The 19482-nt window shown below is 44.9% G+C and overlaps 1 protein-coding gene across 3 annotated transcripts; it reads left to right on the top strand.

Annotated features, from left to right (window-relative positions):
• The first annotated feature begins 3013 nt into the window (after positions 1-3013).
• Positions 3014-18054, top strand: CBY1 (chibby 1, beta catenin antagonist). Of its 3 annotated transcripts, XM_060307038.2 has the most exons (6): positions 3027-3140; positions 12541-12700; positions 14770-14885; positions 15817-15922; positions 16008-16126; positions 17398-18054. In XM_060307038.2, the coding sequence occupies exons 3-6, from the start codon at positions 14808-14810 to the stop codon at positions 17476-17478; spliced, it is 384 nt and encodes a 127-aa protein (XP_060163021.1). In that variant the 5' UTR covers positions 3027-3140; positions 12541-12700; positions 14770-14807; the 3' UTR covers positions 17479-18054. The 3 variants fall into 3 exon arrangements, with proteins under 3 accessions (XP_030711819.1, XP_060163021.1, XP_060163020.1); XM_030855959.2 differs by lacking the exon at positions 12541-12700 and having other exon boundaries at positions 3014-3140; XM_060307037.2 differs by lacking the exons at positions 3027-3140; positions 12541-12700 and adding an exon at positions 10283-12380.
• The last annotated feature ends 1428 nt before the right edge of the window (positions 18055-19482 follow it).

Here is a 19482-nt window from a genome sequence, read left to right as displayed (position 1 = left end):
GGATTAGGTCCCTAAGCCCCTTTTCAGCCCTCAGATGCTGGGCTTCTATGATACTGGGTCCATCTCCTCAGCATGAGGCTCCTAATCTAGCTGAGGCCTTCTGCTCCCTTTCAGGAAACTGGCCCCACACTACTTTTCCTCCTGGATTTGTAATATTCTGGCCAGAGTGCTCTCCTGGGTCCTTGCTTATTGGCCAGGAGGAGTTCATCCCTACCATCTGTGGGTCCTCCCTGTCCAGAGCCTGGTGGTATAGGCCTGGTTATAATGAAGTAAAAGACTCAGACCTGCCCTCAAGAAGCTCATACATAATGAAAAGACAGAGAAAAGGTATATTTTGATGGAAAACTTAACCGAGGTGTCCTTTCACCACAGTCTCCTTTCTTCTCCTTTGGTTCACGCCTTCTGCTCTGCTGTCTTCTCCCCAGCCATCCATCCTACATGCCTGCCCCACCGAACTTTTTCCTGATCCCTGCCATGGTGTGCGCTTTGTGCCTCTATGCCTTTGTACATGCAATTCCCTCCACTCAATCAGTCCAGGTGATATGTCTTTTTGGAAAACCTTCTTGAATTACTCCAGGCCATTAATACCACCCCTTTTCTGTGAAGTCCAGGATTCTGCTTTCAACTATTACAGCACTTACAATACAGAACCAGAATTTATTTGCTTCTACGTCTTTCTCCATTAGGCAAATTACTCTCTAGGAATTAGGTTCACTCAATATTTGATTCCATTTTTAACTCACTCACCATACTTCTTTCTGGTCCAAAGAGGCTATCCACTTTGGGCTGTCCTAAGTCAGTTGGATTGTAGGAAAGGTTGGCCCAGGCTCAGGTCAAAACTATTATTTCCTGCCTCCTGCCCCTAGTCTTTAGCCATACAGGCAAGGGGGTGAGGGTAAAGAGGAGGCAGGTGCATTTTAGGGCTTCTCACTTTTATCCACCCACCCACCCACCCCCGCCAGCATGACTGGAAAACTCCATGTTCTCTGAAAAGCCAGGCTTAGTGGGACCCTGTTAAGAAGCCTCTTGCTTTAGCTTAACATTATTACCCATGCCTAATGGGAGAATTGAATATTATGCTTGTTAAAAGACACATTTAAAATACTCTGTTCCCTTCTGAAATTTTCATCATATCATTTTAGGGTAAGTATTCTCTGAAGCATGATAAGTTTTTACTGTCACTATTTGGGGAGAAAAAATGGGTGGGGGAGCAAACTAACTTTATTGAATATCCACCCTGTGCCCAGCACTGTGCTGTATATTAGGGGCAGGTGAGTGGAAGAATAAAAACATGTTCTGCCCTCATGGAGCACATATTCTGGCAGCTGAGATTTGAAAGTTCGTTGGTTAAAGTTAACACATTTTAACTTAAACATGTTAAACAAGTTAAAACAATGCTGACTTTGGAGTCAGACAGACTTTTGTTCAGTTTAAACTTCAGTCATTAAATGACTACTTACTGACTGCCCAACACAGCGAGCGATGTGTCCCTACTGGGGGACAGGTTGGTGAGTTAAACCAGACTTTATCCCTGCCTTAATGGAGCTTATGTCTACTAGGGGTGACAAGTGATAATTAATTATATACATAACCATGAATTATAACTGATCACTGCTTCAAAGGGAGGGACACAGCGCTCTGAGAGACAACATAATAGTGGATAAGGACCTAGTCAAGGGAGTCAAGACTTGAAGGAAGAGCAGGAGTTAATTAGGTAAGTGGGGAGGGGAAATACCACCCAAGCAGAGGGACACACAGTAGAAAGACAGGAAAAGACTAGACCGGTGCATCACAGTAGCCACTAGCCACATGTGACAATGGAGCCCTTGGAATTTGGTTAGTGTGACCGAAACACTAAAATCTTAATTTTAGTTAATTAAAATTTAAAAACTGAAGCAGAATAAACTTTAAAATATTGATTGTATGTTGAAATGATCATATTTGGGACATATGAGTTAAAACATTAGTCATATTAACATCATCTGATTTTTTTTTACTTTTTAAAAAATATGGCTACTAGAAAATTCTAAATTATATATGTGGCCCACATTATGTTTCCATTGGACTGTGCTGGGTTAGACCATGTGGTTTGGTTCTAGGACACGGAACTCTCCCCTTTTCAATGAAGTAACGTGTAGTTGGAAGAAAACTGCACTTGGAGCCAGAGACCTATGGGTCCTGCCCCTCCCTGGATGGATGACCTGGTGCACTCACTAAGCAGCCAGTAAATATCCCTTGAATGACCCGGAGTCTCTTCATTTGTCAAATGGAACCAGTAATACACACAGTTAGGATTTTAGGAGATCTGGAGTTGATTCTCGAGTAGCTCTCTGCTCTTGCTCACTGTGCGACCCTGAAGCGGCCCCTGACCTCAGGTTCCCCAGCCCGTCAAAGCCGATGAGAGGCCCGGCGTGGGGAGGCTGGCAGGCAGGGTCACTGTCTGTCTGTTCATCTTACCTGAAGACATAGGCGGAATCCGACGAACTCGGGGCCTATTCCGCCACGGCTCCCTCTGGGGACCCTGTAAAGTTCTGGATGGGACACCCGACACCCGTTGTCCCCACATCCACCAGGAAGGGGTGCGCTTTGTTTTGTGGTCTGGGAGGAGGAAGAGGAGGAGGGACGTCGGGGAGAGGCCCATTCTGCGTTTGTAAGTCCTGACGTTCTCCAGGCAACGCGGGCCGCAGCCACCACTCGCACCTTTCCCACGACAACGGAGGCGTGGCGAGCCTCCACCTTATCCCGAGACGCCGTTACCACGGCGACGGCCCCTGTAGGCGGGGGAGACCAGACCCAGGGGTTTGTGGGGAGGGTGAGTGTGGTTCCTCGTTCTAGCCTGTAGCACGGGGCATGGAAGTGACTCCAGAAGACACTGCCTTTGTGGATTCTATTAAATATATCGGGGGTAGTCCTCAAGAGTTTCTGGTGCTTTGCGTAGGCTCGCGCTGGGGATCGTGCCGTGTCGGGTACCCCCACCTCCCTCGGTGGTAGAGCCCGGCGGGGCTGCGTGTGCGCGTGCGCGCGGCCCGCGGACTGGAGGCGCTGGCGGTCGAGGTCGCGGCGGGGGACGTGGCCTCTGCTGGGTACCTAGCGGGAGGTCGGGGGGTTCTCTTGGAACCTCAGCTTCTGGGGCACGTCAGGTACGTCTCCGAGCCCGGCGTCGCCCGAGGGCCTGAGGAGGGTTGGGATCCCCGGGCGTTCCCCAGGGGACCCAGGGCCTCTCCGCAGCTGGGGCAGCCGGAGGGCGCGGAGCAGGGGGCGGGGGCCGGGTTTACCGCAGGCCCGTCACCTCCTTTATCCAAGTGTGTTTCCTCCTTTGTAAATTGGGGTGGTAGTTCCTCTCATAAGTCAGCTGTGAAGGTGATTAACGAGAGCTTGCGAACGAACGTTTGTTCGCTACCGTTAGTTTACAGCCCTGGGTGGGCGTGTACCTGCGTGGTTTATACTTGGTTGGCTCTGAACTCTTCGAGAATCCGATGAAAGCCAGAGACTGCTTCCTCACCTTCTTGTTAGATTAAAATAAGATAATGTATTTTATCGCCCATTGCAAACTGTAAAGCGTTGCACAGTGTTGAAGTGATTATTATCATCAGCGCAGACGAGTAGACCTTATTTGAAGCCCAATTCCACCACCTTCCCACGGCGTGACTGGGAACAAGTTACTTAACTTCTCTAAGCCTCAGTTTTCTGATCTGTAGACAGGAACAAACTACTTGATCTACTTCTGCCAGGGTTGTTTGTGAGCATCAAGTGCGACAGTTTTTTTAAAACACTAAAGCACAAAAAACAGTCTGTGAGTGGGTACTATTGTTATGCCTGGGGCCCAGGGAAGGTAAGTTGCAGGGTCCCACTGGGGTTGAGAAGCAGAGCAATGGTTGGAACCTAGAAGCTCTCCTTTGTGCTGAGCCCTTTCTCTCCAGGGAGTTCCACTGGAAAGAAGGCTTCCTTGGGCCAAGGGTACAGCTGGGACCTCTTGGTCCATACTAATGTTCTAGGATCCCAGGATCTCAGCCAGAGCTGTTTGTGGATGAGTGGATCTGACTTAAAAGCTAGTCCAGACCCTTCCTTTTCCTCATCTGTAATATATTGGTGACGGTGCTTGGCTTAAGTGTTGTGAGAATTAGTGAGGTCATGCGTGAAGTGCCCTGTTAAAACCTGGAGGAATAAAGTAACTTGGCCGGGGTTTAGCCGGCAACTGAGGGGCAGAGCCAGGCCTAGAACTTGGTCTGTTGTGTCCAGGTGATATGCTCAGGCTTAGTGCTCTTAGCACCACTGTGGGCTTTGCAAGAACAACTTGGCTTATTTTTCCTTCTTCAATTGGTCTCCAGATCTTGGAGGGGCAGGGACTGCTTTTTATTTGGTTTTTTTGTTCATTTGTTTTTTCATAAGTAATATATGGATATATTATTATCATTGTAATAATTCAGTAAATCCAGAAATATATTTCTTTAATATAACTTTATATTGTAACATGAAATTGCCACTATTTGGCTTTTTTTTTACCTTTAAAATGGCAAATTCAGGGAATTCCCTGGTGGTCCAGTGGTTAGGACTCGGTGCTCTCACTGCCAGGGGCCCAGGTTCCATCCCTAGCTGGGGAGTTAAGATCCTGCAAGCTGAGCGACTCGGCCAAAAAAAATTAGAATTAAAATTAAAAGTTTTTAAAAATGGCAAATTCAGTTGAGTCAGCCATCCTACTTCCTTTCCCAGATTTAACCACTGTGTGCAGTTTATCCCTCCAAATCTTTTTTATTTAGCGACCTATATGCTCACTTTTTATTTTCTTTTTGTCTTATGTGAGATTATAGTATACACATTGTTCTGTCGCTTGCTTTTTTTTAAAAAATTAATTAATTAATTAACTTTTGGCTGCGTTTGGTCTTCGTTGCTGTGGGCAGGCTTTCTCTGGTTGCAGAGAGCAGAGGCTACTCTTTGCTGCGGTGCGCGGACTTCTCTTTGGACTTCTCAAGCCACTTCTCGTGGCTTCTCTTGTTGCGGAGCATAGGCTCTAGGCATGTGGGCTCAGTAGTTGTGGCTCTTGGGCTCTGGAGCGCAGCCTCAGCAGTTGTGGTGCACGGGCTTAGTTGCTCTGCGGCATGTGGGATCTTCCCGGAACAGGGCTCGAACCCATATCCCCTGCATTGGCAAGCAGATTATTAACCACTGCACCACCAGGGAAGTCCCTCGCTTGCTTTCTTAATGTTAGAGTGGTCCATGTACAGCTGTCTCTCTGTCTTTACTTGACGTCTAGGACTCCCTTATAAGAATGTGCCACGATATATTTGGCTACACCAACCATTAGTAGGCATTTTGAATTGTTTCTTATTTTTCGCTGTTATCAACAATAGAGAACATTTGCGTGAACATGTCCAATTCTTTCTGGAGGAGAGTTTTTAGAAGCGTGGGCACATGAAAAACTTTGCTAGCTTTTGCCTAATTGAAAAAATGATAGCATCTTATGTTTCCACGAAGAGTAAATGAAAGTATCTTTTTCTCCATACCCTCACCAGCATTGGATATTATTGAGCTCTTAAATTTTGCCAATGTGATGGATGAAAATGCTTCCTTTTATGATGTACCCCACAAGGTTTTTTAAATTTTTCTTTTGATTTTTTTAATTAAAAAATTTTTAATTTAAAAAAATTTTTTGAATTTTTAAAATTTTTTTTATTTTTAAATTTTATTTATTTATTTAATACATTTATTTATTTATTTATCGCTGCATTGGGTCTTCATTGCTGCGCGTGTGCTTTCTCTTGTTGCGGCAAGTGGAGGCTACTCTTTGTTGTGGTGCGTGGGCTTCTCATTGTGGTGGCCTCTCTTGTTGCGGAGCATGGGCTGTAGGCACACGGGCTTCAGTAGTTGCAGCACGCGGGCTCAGTAGTTGTGGCTCGTGGGCTGTAGAGTGCAGGCTCAGTAGTTGTGGTGCATGGGCTTCGTTGCTGCGCGGCATGTGGGATCTTCCTGGACCAGGGATCGAACCCATGTGCCCTGCACTGGCAGGAGGATTCTTAACCAGTGTGCCACCAGGGAAGTCTCCCCCACAAGTTATTAATACAAGGATAATTTGGTATACATCTTTAGCCAGCTGACCATGACTGTGGACCTTGGGAAAATTGGATAACTTCTCTGAGCCCTAGTTTTCTCATCTCTGATATGGACAGGAAAATTACCTTATGGGGTTACTACAGGGAATAAAAGAAATATATGAAGTGTGCCTAGCATTGTGTCCAAACCCTAGTGGATAAGCAGGAAGTGATATTAGTTAGTTTTTGTTGTGACCTTTTCTTTTTTGAGTTAAAAATCTTTCTTCCTGGATATTCCCATTTCATTCCTGTTCCGCTCTCTGTAGACATAAGGTTAATTGTCTTCCTTCTTCCACCCTTTTTCTTTTCTCCAGCAGAAGCAATGCCAGGGGCTTCCACTGTGTTTTGGATGATATGATAGCATAGCTTCAAATTCCCTCATCATCTTAGTCCTCAGTGATGTCCTGTCCACCACCAAGCTGGAATGATTCTGGTTTGTCCAAGTCCTAAAGTGTCAAATGCCATCTTCCAGGTTGTGGGCCTACCGCTATTTGTTGTTGGTTTTTTTTTTTTTTTGAATTTTATTTAATTTATTTTTTTTATACAGCAGGTTCTTATTAGTCATCAGTTTTATACACATCAGTGTATACATGTCAATCCCAATCGGCCAATTCATCACACCACCACCACCACCCCCGCCACTTTCCTCCCTTGGTGTCCATACATTTATTCTCTACATCTGTGTCTCAATTTCTGCCCTGCAAACCAGTTCATCTGTACCATTTTTCTAGGTTCCAGATATATGTGTTAATATACGATATTTGTTTTTCTCTCTCTGACTTACTTCACTCTGTATGACAGCCTCTAGATCAATCCATGTCTCAAAAAATGACCTAATTTTGTTCCTTTTTATGGCTGAGTAATATTCCATTGTATATATGTACCACATCTTCTTTATCCATTTGTCTCTTGATGGGCATTTAGGTTGCTTTCATGACCTGGCTATTGTAAATAGTGCTGCAATGAACATTGGACTGCGTGTGTCTTTTTGAATTATGGTTTTCTCTGGGTATATGCCCAGTAGTGGGATCACTGGATCATATCGTAATTCTATTTTTAGTTTTTTAAGGAACCTCCATACTGTTCTCCATAGTGGCTGTATCAATTTACATTCCCACCAACAGTGCAAGAGGGTTCCCTTTTCTCCACACCCTCTCCAGCATTTGTTGTTTGTAGATTTTCTGATGATGCCCATTCTAACTGCTGTGAGGTGATACCCTCATTGTAGTTTTGATTTGCATTTCTCTAATAATTAGTGATGTTGAGCAGATTTTCATGTGCTTCTTGGCCATCTGTATGTCTTCTTTGGAGAATTGTCTATTTAGGTCTTCTGCCCATTTTTGGATTGGGTTGTTTGTTTCTTTAATATTGAGCTGCATGAGCTGTTATATATTTTGGAGATTAATCCTGTGTTGATTTGTTTGCAAATATTTCCTCCCATTCTGAGGGTTGTCTTTTTGTCTTGTTTATGGTCTCCTTTGCTGTGCAAAAGCTTTGAAGTTTCATTAGGTCCCATTTGTTTATTTTTGTTTTTATTTCCATTACTCTAGGATGTGGATCAAATAAGATCTTGCTGTGATTTATGTCAAAGAGTATTCTTCCTACGTTTTCCTCTAAGAGTGTTATAGTGTCCGGTCTTAACATTTAGGTCTCTAATCCATTTTGAGTTTATTTTTGTGTATGATGTTAGGGAGTGTTCTAATTTCATTCTTTTACATATAGCTGTCTAGTTTTCCCAGCACCACTTATTGAAGACACTGTCTTTTCTCCATTGTATATCCTTGCCTCCTTTGTCATAGATTAGTTGACCATACGTGTGTGGGGTTATCTCTGGGCTTTCTATCTTGTTCTATTGAGCTATGTTTCTGTTTTTGTGCCAGTACCATATTGTCTTGATTAGTGTAGCTTTGTAGTATAGTCTGAAGTCAGGGAGTCTGATTCCTCCAGCTCCGTTTTTTTTCCTCAAGAGTGCTTTGGCTATTCGGGGTCTTTTGTGTCTCCATACAAATTTTAAGATTTTTTTGTTCGAGTTCCATAAAAAATGCCATTGGTAATTTGATAGGGATTGCACTGAATCTGTAGATTGCTTTGGGTGGTATAGTCATTTTCACAATATTGATTCTTCCAATTCAAGAACGTGGTATATCTCTCCATCTGTTGGTATCATCTTTAATTTCTTTCATCAGTGTCTCGTAGTTTTCTGCATACAGCTCTTTTGTCTCCCTAGGTAGGTTTATTCCTAGGTATTTTATTCTTGTTGTTGCAGTGGTAATGGGAGTGTTTCCTTAATTTCTCTTTCAGATTTTTCATCATTAGTGTATATAGGAATGCAAGAGATTTCTGTGCATTAATTTTGTAAACTGCAACTTTACCAAATTCATTGATTAGCTCTAGTAGTTTTCTGGTGGCATCTTTAGGATTCTCTATGCATAGTATCATGTTCTCTACAAACAGTGCCAGTTTTACTTCTTCTTTTCCAGTTTGTATTCCTTTTATTTCTTTTTCTTCTCTGATTGCCGTGGCTAGGACTTCCAAAACTATGTTGAATAATAGTGGTGACAGTGGACATCCTTGTCTCCTTCCTGATCTTAGAGGAAATGCTTTCAGTTTTTCACCATTGAGAATGATGTTTGCTGTGGGTTTGTCATAGATGGCCTTTATTATATTGAGGTAGGTTCCCTCTATGCCCACTTTCTGGAGAGTTTTTTTCATAAGTGGTTGTTGAATTTTGTCAAAAGCTTTTTCTGCATCTGTTGAGATGATCATATGGGTTTTATTCTTCAGTTTGTTAACATGGTGTATCACATTGATTGATTTGCGTATATTGAAGAACGCTTGCATTCCTGGGATAAATCCCACTTGATCATGGTGTATGATCGTTTTAATGTGTTGTTGGATTCTGTTTGCTAGTATTTTGTTGAGGATTTTTGCATCTGTGTTCATCAGTGATATTGGCGTGTAGTTTTCTTTTTTTGTGACATCTTTGTCTGGTTTTGGTATCAGGGTGATGGTGGCCTCATAGAATGAGTTTGGGAGTGTTCCTTCCTCTGCAGTTTTCTGAAAGAGTTTGAGAAGGATGGGTGTTAGCTCTTCTCTAAATGTTTGCTAGAATTCACCTGTGAAGCCATCTGGTCCTGGACTTTTGTTCGTTGAAAGATTTTTAAACACAGTTTCAATTTCATTACTTGTGATTGGTCTGTTCATATTTTCTATTTCTTCCTGGTTCAGTCTTGGAAGGTTATACCTTTCTAAGAATTTGTCCATTTCTTCCAGATGGTCCATTTTATTGGCATAGAGTTGCTTATAGTAGTCTCTTAGGGTGCTTTGTATTTCTGTGGTGTCTGTTGTAACTTCTCCTTTTTCATTTCTAATTCTATTGATTTGAGTCCTCTCCCTGTTTTTCTTGATGAGTCTGGCTAATGGTTTATCAACTTTGCTTATCTTCTCAAAGAAACAGCTTTTAGTTTTATTGATCTTTGCTATTGTTTTCTTTGTTTCTATTTCATTTATTTCTGCTCTGATCTTTATGGTTTCTTTCCTTCTGCTAACTTTGGGTTTTTTTTGTTCTTCTTTAGTTCCTTTAGGTGTAAGGTTAGATTGTTTATTTGACTTTTTTCTTGTTTCTTGAGGTAGGCTTGTATAGCTATAAACTTCCCTCTTAGAACTGCTTTTGCTGCATCCCATAGGTTTTGGATTGGCATGGTTTCATTGTCATTTGTCTCTAGGCATTTTTTGATTTCCTTTTTGATTTCTTCAGTGATCTCTTGGTTATTTAGTAACGTATTGTTTAGCCTCCATGTATTTGTGTTTTTACGTTTTTTCCCTGTAATTCATTTCTAATCTCATAGCGTTGTGGTCAGAAAAGATGCTTGATATGATTTCAATTTTCTTAAATTTACTGAGGCTTGATTTGTGACCCAAGATGTGATCTATCCTGGAGAATGTTCCGTGTGCATTTGAGAAGAAAGTGTAATCTGCTATTTTTATATGGAATATCATATAAATATCAATTACATCTAACTGGTCTATTGTGTCATTTAAAGCTTCTGTTTCCTTATTTATTTTCATTTTGGATGATCTGTCCATTGGGGTAAGTGAGGTGTTAAAGTCCCCCACTATTATTGTGTTACTGTCAATTTCCTCTTTTATAGCTGTTAGCAGTTGCCTTATGTATTGAGGTGCTCCTATGTTGGGTGCATATGTATTTATAATTGTTTTATCTTCTTCTTGGATCGATCCCTTGATCATTATGTAGTGTCCTTCCTTGTCTCTTGTAACATTCTTTATTTTAAAGTCTATTTTATCTGATATGAGTATTGCTACTCCAGCTTTCTTCTGATTTCCATTTGCATGGGATATCTTTTTCCATCCCCTCACTTTCAGTCTGTATGTGTCCCTAGGTCTGAAGTGGGTCTCTTGTAGACAGCATATAGATGGGTCTTGTTTTTGTATCCATTCAGCAAGCCTGTGTCTTTTGGTTGGAGCATTTAATCCATTCACGTTTAAGGTAATTATCGATATGTATGTTCCTATGACCATTTTCTTAATTGTTTTGGGTTTGTTTTTGTAGGTCCTTTTTCCTCTCTTGTGTTTCCCACTTAGAGAAGTTCCTTTAGCATTTGTGGTAGAGCTGGTTTGGTGGTGCTGAATTCTCTTAGCTTCTGCTTGTCTGTAAAGCTTTTGATTTCTCCATGGAATCTGATTGAGATCCTTGCCCGGTAGAGTAATCTTTGCTGTAGGTTCTTCCCTTTCATCACTTTAAGTATATCATGCCACTCCCTTCTGGCTTGTAGAGTTTCTGCTGAGAAGTCAACTGTTAACCTTATGGGAGTTCCCTTGTATGTTATTTGTCATTTTTCTCTTGCTGCTTTCAGTAAGTTTTTCTTTGTCTTTAATTTTTGCCAGTTTGATTACTATGTGTTTTGGCGTGTTTCTCCTTGGGTTTATCCTGTATGGGACTCTCTGCGCTTCCTGGACTTGGGTGGCTCTTTCCTTTCCCATGTTAGGGAAGTTTTCGACTATAATCTCTTCAAATATTTTCTCTGGTCCTTTCTCTCTCTCTTCTCCTTCTGGGACCCCTATAACATGAGTGTTGTTGCATTTAGTGTTGTCCCAGAGGTCTCTTAGGCTGTCTTCATTTCTTTTCATTCTTTTTTTTTTTATTCTCTTCCGCAGCAGTGGATTCCACCATTCTGTCTTCCAGAATGTTATCTGTTCTTCTGCTTCAGTTATTCTGCTATTGATTCCTTCTAGTGTAGTTTTCCTTTCAGTTATTGTATTGTTCATCTCTGTTTGTTTGTTCTTTAATTCTTCTAGGTCATTGTTAAACATTTCTTGCATCTTCTCCATCTTTGCCTCCATTCTTTTTCCGAGGTCCTGGATCATCTTCACTATCGTTATTCTGAATTCTTTTTCTGGAAGGTTGCCTATCTCCACTTCATTTAGTTGTTTTTCTGGGGTTTTATCTTGTTCCTTCATCTGGTACATAGTCCTCTGTCTTTTCATCTTGTCTGTCTATCTGTGAATATGTTTTTTGTTCCACAGGCTGCAAGCCTGTAGTTCTTGCCTCTGCTGTCTGCCCTCTGGTGGATGAGGCTATCTAAGAGGCTTGTGCAAGTTTCCTGATGGGAGAGACTGGTGGTGGGTAGAGCTGACTGTTGCTCTGGTGGGCAGAGCTCAGCAAAACTTTAATCCAATTGACTGCTGATGGGTGGGACTGGGTTCCCTCCCTGTTGATTGTTTGGCCAGAGGCAACCCAACACTGGAGCCTACCTGGGCTCTTTGGTGGGGCTAATGGTGGACTCTGGGAGGGCTCACGCCAAGGATTACTACCCAGAACTTCCGCTGCCACTGTCCTTGTCCCCACGGTGAGCCACAGCCACCCCTGCCTCTGCAGGAGACCCTCCAACACTAGCAGGTAGGTCTGTTTCAGTCTCCCCTGGGGTCACTGCTCCTTCCCCTGGGTCCCGATGCGCACACTACTTTGTGTGTGCCCTCCAAGGGTGGAGTCTCTGTTTCCCCCAGTCCTGTTGAAGTCCTGCATTCAAATCCCAGTAACCTTCAAAGTCTGATTCTCTAGGAATTCCTCCTCCCGTTGCCAGACCCCCAGGTTGGGAAGCCTGACGTGGGGCTCAGAACCTTCACTCCAGCGGGTGGACTTCTGTGGTATAAGTGTTCTCCAGTCTGTGAGTCACCCACGCAGCAGTTATGGGATTTGATTTTACTGTGATTGCACCCCTCCTACCGTCTCATTGTGGCTTCTCCTTTATCTTTGGATGTGGGATATCTTTTTTGGTGAGTTCTAGTGTCTTCCTGTCAGTGATTGTCCAGCAGCTAGTTGTGATTCTGGTGTTCTTGCAAGAGGGAGTGAGAGCACGTCTTTCTACTCCGCCATCTTGGTTCAGGGCTCTCTACCACTGTTTTCTTTGTTTGTTTGTTTTTTGCGGACTCGCAGGCTCAGCGGCCATGTCTCATGGGCCCAGCCGCTCCGCAGCATGTGATATCTTCCCAGAACGGGGCACAAACCTGTGTCCCCTGCGTCGGCAGGCGGACTCTCAACCACTGCGCCACCAGGGAAGCCCTCTACCACTGTTTTTAATCAGAAACACACACTGGTAAAACTCTCATGAGCACACACCTCTAAATGTCTTATTTATTTATTTATAAGTCGTTTATGCATATATTTCTGTACAGTGTATATATGTATTGTAAAGCTTCCAAAGAAGCTTCTAAACTTTTATCATTAATTTTAGTGATGTTAATTTCTGCATCACTGAAAACAGCACAGAATTTCTTCTTCATTTTCTCATTGAATATATGTCTTGCTAATTGTGATGAATTCCTACTTTGAGTTATCGTTTAATGATAGTTGACATAAAACCTTTTTTCAGATAGTCTTGAGAAATTCCCTCTTTTTTTGGCCAACTTCCTGTCAGATATGATAAACTCATTACTATTTCTATCTCATAATGTGGTGAAGGAAGATTTTTATACCTAAGAGTAGGAAAAGTGAGAGCTGTGGTTCTTTCTTTTTGCTCACCTGTGCTTTCATTATTGTTATCATCAGTCTACAGTTTTTTAGAGGGAATCTTTTTTTTTTTTTTTTTTTTAGTACAGGGGCCTCTCACTGTTGTGGCCTCTCCCTCTGTGGAGCACAGGCTCCGGACGCACAGGCTTAGCGTCCATGGCTCACGGGCCCAGCCGCTCCACGGCACGTGGGATCTTCCTGGACCAGGGCATGAACCCGTGTCCCCTGCATCGGCAGGCAGACACTCAACCACTGCGCCATCAGGGAAGCCCGAGGGAATCTTTTTAAGCTACACATTAAAATTGGGTAATACATGGGAAGAAATGAACCATGACCCTGCTCTACACCACATACAAAAGTTAATTGCAGATGAGTCATAGTCCTAAATGTGAAAGCTGCAAGAAGAAAATTTCCAAAAGTTAATATATGAAAATATCGTGACCTTAGGCAAAAATTTCTTAAATAGGACACAAAAACACTAATCATTAAAAAAATATTTTGATAAGTTAGATCCCATTAAAATTAAGAACTTCTTTAATCAAAAAAGAACCAATAGGACTTCCCTGGTGGCGCAGTGGTTAAGAATCTGCCTGCTAATGCACGGGACACAGGTTCAAGCCCTGGTCCTGGAAGATCCTAACATGCCGCAGAGCAACTAAGCCCGTGCACCGCAACTACTGAGCCTGCTTTCTAGAGCCCGTGAGCCACAGCTGCTGAGCCCTTGTGCCACAGCTACTGAAGCCCATGCACCTAGAGCCTGTCCTTCACAACAAGAGAAGCCACTACAATGAGAAGCCCGTGCACCACAACAAAGAGTAGTCCCCTCTCGCTGCAACTAGAGAAAGCCCGCGCTCAGCAACGAAGACCCAATGCAGCCAAAAATAAATAAATAAAATTTTAAGAAAAATGAAAAAAACTTAAAAAGAAACCAATAAAAAAGCAAAAAGGGGCTTCCCTGGTGGCGCAGTGGTTGGGAGTCCGCCTGCCGATGCAGGGGACATGGGTTCGTGCCCCGGTCCGGAAAGATCCCACATGCCGCGGAGCGGCTGGGCCCGTGAGCCATGGCTGCTGAGCCTGCGCGTCCAGAGCCTGTGCCCCGCAAGGGGAGAGGCCACGACAGTGAGAGGCCCGCGTACCGCAAAAAAAAAAAAGGAAAAAGGCAAGTCCCAGGAAAGGCTTCATTTCTTGAAAATGGAGTATATATAGAAGCTGTTGCCCTAGCTGTGAGTCTTACCAGTGTTCAGGAATAAGTAGGATCACATGCCTTGCCCTAGAGTGTAAATCTGGTAATGCCAATTTGTGACAAAACTTAAGACAGGCCAGTTAGGCACTTGCCTGTGGTTCACATGAACTGTAGAGCCACACAGACCTGCATTCTAATACTCACTCACACTTAGGACCTTAGTCTTTCTAAACCTCATCTGTCAAATAGGTATAGGAAGAGGAACTAAACAAAGAGTGGTTGTGAGGCCTGAGATATTGCCAAGGTTTTGGCACTATGCCTAGCACATAGTGAGCACTCAGCACATGGGAGCTGAGGATTGTTACCCAGGATTGTTAATGGCCACGTGATGAGATGTGTGTTTTCATGATTCCGGGACGGGGCGCAAGGTCACTGACCCAACTCTTTGTATCCCTGACTTTTTCTGACCCTAGGAGAAGACAGCATTGACCTTTCCTTCATCAGGCCAAAGATGCCTCTCTTTGGGAGTACATTCAGTCCGAAGAAGACGCCCCCTCGGAAGTCTGCGTCTCTCTCCAACCTGCATAATGTGAGTGTCAGCATGGGGCTCGACCTGGTGTGCAGCATGACTGGAGCATCGAGCCTGGTTTCTTATGGAAAGTGTGGTCCTCCAGAGGTATCCTCGTGGGAGGGCATCCTTTTAATTCATATTATTGTTATTGCTGAAAACATTTTTAAACTCCTTTTTGGGAATTATTGTCAGAGCTTGTTGAAGAACCTTAAAAGGTAGTCGTCCTCATTATCATTTTGGGGACCAAATGATGTTATCCAATTTGACTTCACTTGACTCCCAAGACTTGTCCAGGAATCAGTTTTACTCATGTCTAAGAATCAAATTTATTCTCAAAGGATGATGTTTTGCTATCATTAAGAGCGTTCAGAAGGCTATATCACAGCTCCAAAGACAGTTTCTGAGCTCCTTGAGGGCAGAGGGGTTGCATTCATTTCTGTATATCCAGTACCAGTCCTGGTGCAGGGTGGGTGCTCAGTGAGCTGTAGAAACACTGAAAAACACATTAAAGAACAGCTACTACTACTCCTTGGGCCTTAGCATTTTATGCCTTTTCCAGGACATACGTAGCTCCACAAGAAACAAATGATAGCTCGGGCTTATTACATTTAAAAAGAATTTTTCACTTTATTCAAAATTTACAGTAGGATTTCTTAACCTGCTAAGTGCCCTGTACATACGAAATAATTCAGTTTACAAATTTCAGCATATATAGCTTTTCCAGAAAATATCTATGGTATAAAGCTGTACGTTTCTTCTCTCTTACAGTTTAAAAGTTTTGGGGGTACCTTATTTAATTTTCTGACTTAAAAACAATTACTAAATGTGCTGGGTGATGATTATAGAGAAGAAATGAGTTGTTGGGATCACACCGTTAGCAGAAGAGGTGCTGGGCCTCGAGCCCCTGTGCTCCGGCCTCCTGAAGCCAACATGCACGTCTCCCCCACAGTTGGATCGGTCGACCCGGGAGGTGGAGCTGGGCCTTGACTATGGAACGCCCACCATGAACCTGGCCGGGCAGAGCCTGAAGTTTGAAAACGGCCAGTGGATAGCAGGTGGGCTGCATTTCCTACCATTTTGCCCAGCAAGATGGTGGAAGGAACCCCCGCCTTGTGACTGCTGCCTGTGTCCTTCCACCAGAGACAGGGGTTAGTGGAGGTGTGGACCGGAGGGAGGCCCAGCGCCTCCGGAGGCGGAACCAGCAGCTGGAGGAAGAGAACAATCTCTTGCGGCTGAAGGTGGACATCCTGCTGGACATGGTGAGGAGGGTGGTGGGGAGGGAAGCCTTGGCTTTCTTTAGGCAGGTCCACTGCGAGTCCTTTCAGCCAGCCCACACCTCTTGAGTGCCAGTTTGCTCAGGTACATTGCTGTGAATCCAAAGATACAAAACCAAATCAGACACAGTCCCCACCCTCCAGGGCTCCCAGTCTAGTGGGGAGATAGACAGTAAACATAGTGACAGTGCCTCATGGTAAGGGCAGTGATTAAAGTCTTTCCACGGCCTGGTATCCGCACGTGGGAGAGAGAGATTCATTCTGTCCAGTCGGGAGGATGTTGCAGGGGAAGGGATATTTGAGCTGACTGTGGAAAGATAAAGGTGGGAATGGAGGCTGGGATGAAGGCATTCAGGAAGAAGGACAGCCTGCTCCGGGCTGGGTGAGGTCCTGCACCACGCAGCCATTAGTCAGTGCCCCGCGCAGACCTGCTGACGGGCACTCTCTGCGTTGGCATCGGCTTCCTGTGGCTTTTAAAAACCCAACAACCTTTTGAGCCTAGGGCTGTGTGTGACGGTTGGTTGAGAGGCAGCAGAGCACACACTGCAGTGGTTAAGAGCAGGTGTCTAGAGCTAAACTGCCCAGGTCCCTGGCCCAGCTCCACCACTGGCTGTGTGACTTCAGGCAAGTTACTTAACTGCTCTGTATCTGTAAGAAACGTAGTCTCTTCAGCAATAAAATGGGCGTGATAGTAGGATCTACCTCATTAGTGAGTTAATAATATAAGCAAAGCTCTTGGAATAGCGTCTTGCTCAGGAAGTGCGGCTCCTCTGTTTCACAGTAAGCCGACCTCTGGAGTTTGTGTCTCTCCGTCCCTGCCAGGAGTGTCTTCCACCCTCTCCTCTAAAGACCACTGAAGGATTCTGATGCGGGAAGTGGCATGCTTTTTTAAACGTTTTTATGTGAGCCACGACTCAGAAGCAACTTAGACCTTAGTCCTTTAACCTTAAAATCGCCAATATTTGCCTTTTTCATCCCCTGAAACCTGGTATGCTTTGCGCAGTGAGTGCCACGCAACCCTAGGTGATCAAAAATGTTGATAGAATGGATGGTAAATGTTCTTCAAGTGCTTGAGGCCCTGGGTCATCAGGAGGTTACTTTCTGCCCAGTTACCAAGGGCTTCCCGTCGTGGAGGCTGCCGGCAGCGTTAAGGGAAGTGCCGTGGGGCTTCTCCCAGCGCGCAGGGCTGGCCTTGCCAACCTGAAATGTAGCCCAGAAACGTCCTTCTTTATAACGGTTTGCTGCTCTGCTTCCAGCTCTCTGAGACCACTGCTGAATCCCACTTAATGGAGAAGGAGCTGGATGAACTGAAGAGTGTCAGCCGGCGGAGAAAATGAAGACCCCAAAGCCACCCGTCAGGCGCACACGGGGAAACCCTTCGTCAGAAGAGGAGGATGTGGCTGAGGGAATTTTTAACCAAATAGTGGATTAGGTCCTGGGAGAGAGTATCATATAATGGGCCCAAAAGGCACTGGCCCCCTTAGGTTGGCAGTAGGAAGGTGACAGCGTAGTGGATTCCAGGCCAGTCCTGTGCTTCACAGCACAGCGAGGCCTCCTCAGGGAGGTCTGGGGTGACGGAGGCCTTTGGTGTCCTCCAGTTACTTAACGCACAAACGCCCGTGGCCCAGGCTCACGCTCATCGGACGGAGTTCGTCGCATCATCCCCTCGCACTGTTGTGTGTGGTGTGGCATCAGGTGTACAGAGCCTTGTTGTTAGGGGTCTCAGGTAAGGTCTCCCGCTCCTCTGCCCTTCAGGCCACTCTCTCCCTCCTTCAGAGAATACTTGTACCCACCCGCAGCGCCCTCCGGCGCCAGCCCCTCAGCAGCAGGCGCCGCCCCCCGCGGCAGCGCTATGTTTCTGTGCTTCTTTCCCGTCTGCCCTACTTTTGAATTAAATGATGCTCTGTGATCTCTCTCTGGCCAGAGTGACTGAGAAGAGAAACATCAGTTCTTGCAGAAGTAAGTAATGGAGGCTGGGTTCTAAGCTTCCGGTGCTCCATCCAAAGACAGGACTTTTAGGTTGTGGGGGAAGGTCACCGTTGCAGAAGAAGCGTTCCAGCCTCCTGGGCGTTGGCAGAGGCTGGTCTGGAACAGAGCAGTCTCTCTGCTCAGATTCCCCTGCCTTCCTCTTTCGGGGTGTTGGAACTAGCCTGGACCGGGCAGGGACCGAGTGGTTGGGATGGGGGCCTGGTTTCCTGGAGTGGGAATCTGTGTCTTCGAGTGAGCTGGGCTTCTCTGGCTGGGCGAGGGAGCCAGCCAAACGCAGTAAGAGGGAGTCAAGCTTCCAAAGTCAAGGGGGAAGCCGCTGAGGGTGGGGACACAGAGCCCCAGGCTTTAGCCCAGGGATGGCTGCTAAGGTCAGGACACCTGTTTCCCACCTGGACGGGGCTCAGGATGTTGCTCACACTCTCATTTCCTCCTCAGCTCAGCCCTGTGGAGCAAGGCCTCTCAGTCAGCGTGCCTATTGGCAGATAAGGAAGCAAAGCCCAGGAGGTTCAGAAACTGGTCTAGGATCAGACAGCGGAAGTGTGGGAGCCTGCTGATTCCCGGCCCACATTGAAAGAGGGGAGCTGGGTGGGGGGCTGCCTCCAATGGAGGCCACCCTCAGGGCCAGCTCCACGGGGGATGGATAGAGAAGCATGATCTGTAGCCCCAGCCCATAACCTTCCTTCCCGATCATAGGAGAGACTAATTCAGAAGACATTGGAAAAGGATGTTATATGAGGGTGTAAATCTTCAGGTGCAGATAATAGGCGCAATTGAGTTTGCTTATTCCTAGACCAGTATCATTAGCAACCATTTACCCTGCACCCTGGATACCAGACATCTGTAGACAGTCCCCCCGACTTATGACGGTTCAACTTAAAATTTTTCAACTTTATGGTGGTACAAAAGTGATACGCATTTCGTATAAACTGTACTTCGAATTTCGATAGTTTTCCGGGCCAGCAAAATGCAATACGATGCTCGTGATGCGAGGCAGCGGCAGTGAGCCGCAGCTCCCCATCAGCATGCAGTCACGAGGATGAACAGTCAACACACTTACAACCAGTCTGGACCCAGACAACCACTCTGTTTTTCATTTTCATTTCAGAACAGTATCCGAAAAATTACATGAGATATTCGACACTTTTTGTAAAATAGGCTTTGTGTTAGATGATTTTGCCCGCCTGTAGGCTAATGTAAGTGTTCTGAGCACATGTAAGTTGGCTAAGCTACGATGTCTGGTAGCTTAGGGGTATTACATGCATTTTCGACTTATATTTTCAACTTATGATGGGTTTATTGGGACATAAACCAAAGAAGGGCTATATTTCTAATTCTCATGAGAATTTTTCAAG

The sequence above is a fragment of the Globicephala melas genome, chromosome 10, assembly GCF_963455315.2.
Source record: "Globicephala melas chromosome 10, mGloMel1.2, whole genome shotgun sequence".
NCBI classification, from domain to species: Eukaryota; Metazoa; Chordata; class Mammalia; order Artiodactyla; family Delphinidae; genus Globicephala; species Globicephala melas.
The sequence above is the reverse complement of the archived record's forward strand: the minus strand, read 5'-3'. Positions and strand labels throughout refer to the sequence as shown.

What these genes read in the sequence shown, in the direction of transcription:
- CBY1 (XM_060307037.2), top strand. An exon ending in AAACGGCCAGTGGATAGCAG is followed by an intron (nt 15,923 to 16,007) that starts GTGGGCTGCATT and finishes TCCTTCCACCAG; the next exon opens with AGACAGGGGTTAGTGGAGGT. An exon ending in TGGACATCCTGCTGGACATG is followed by an intron (nt 16,127 to 17,397) that starts GTGAGGAGGGTG and finishes CTCTGCTTCCAG; the next exon opens with CTCTCTGAGACCACTGCTGA.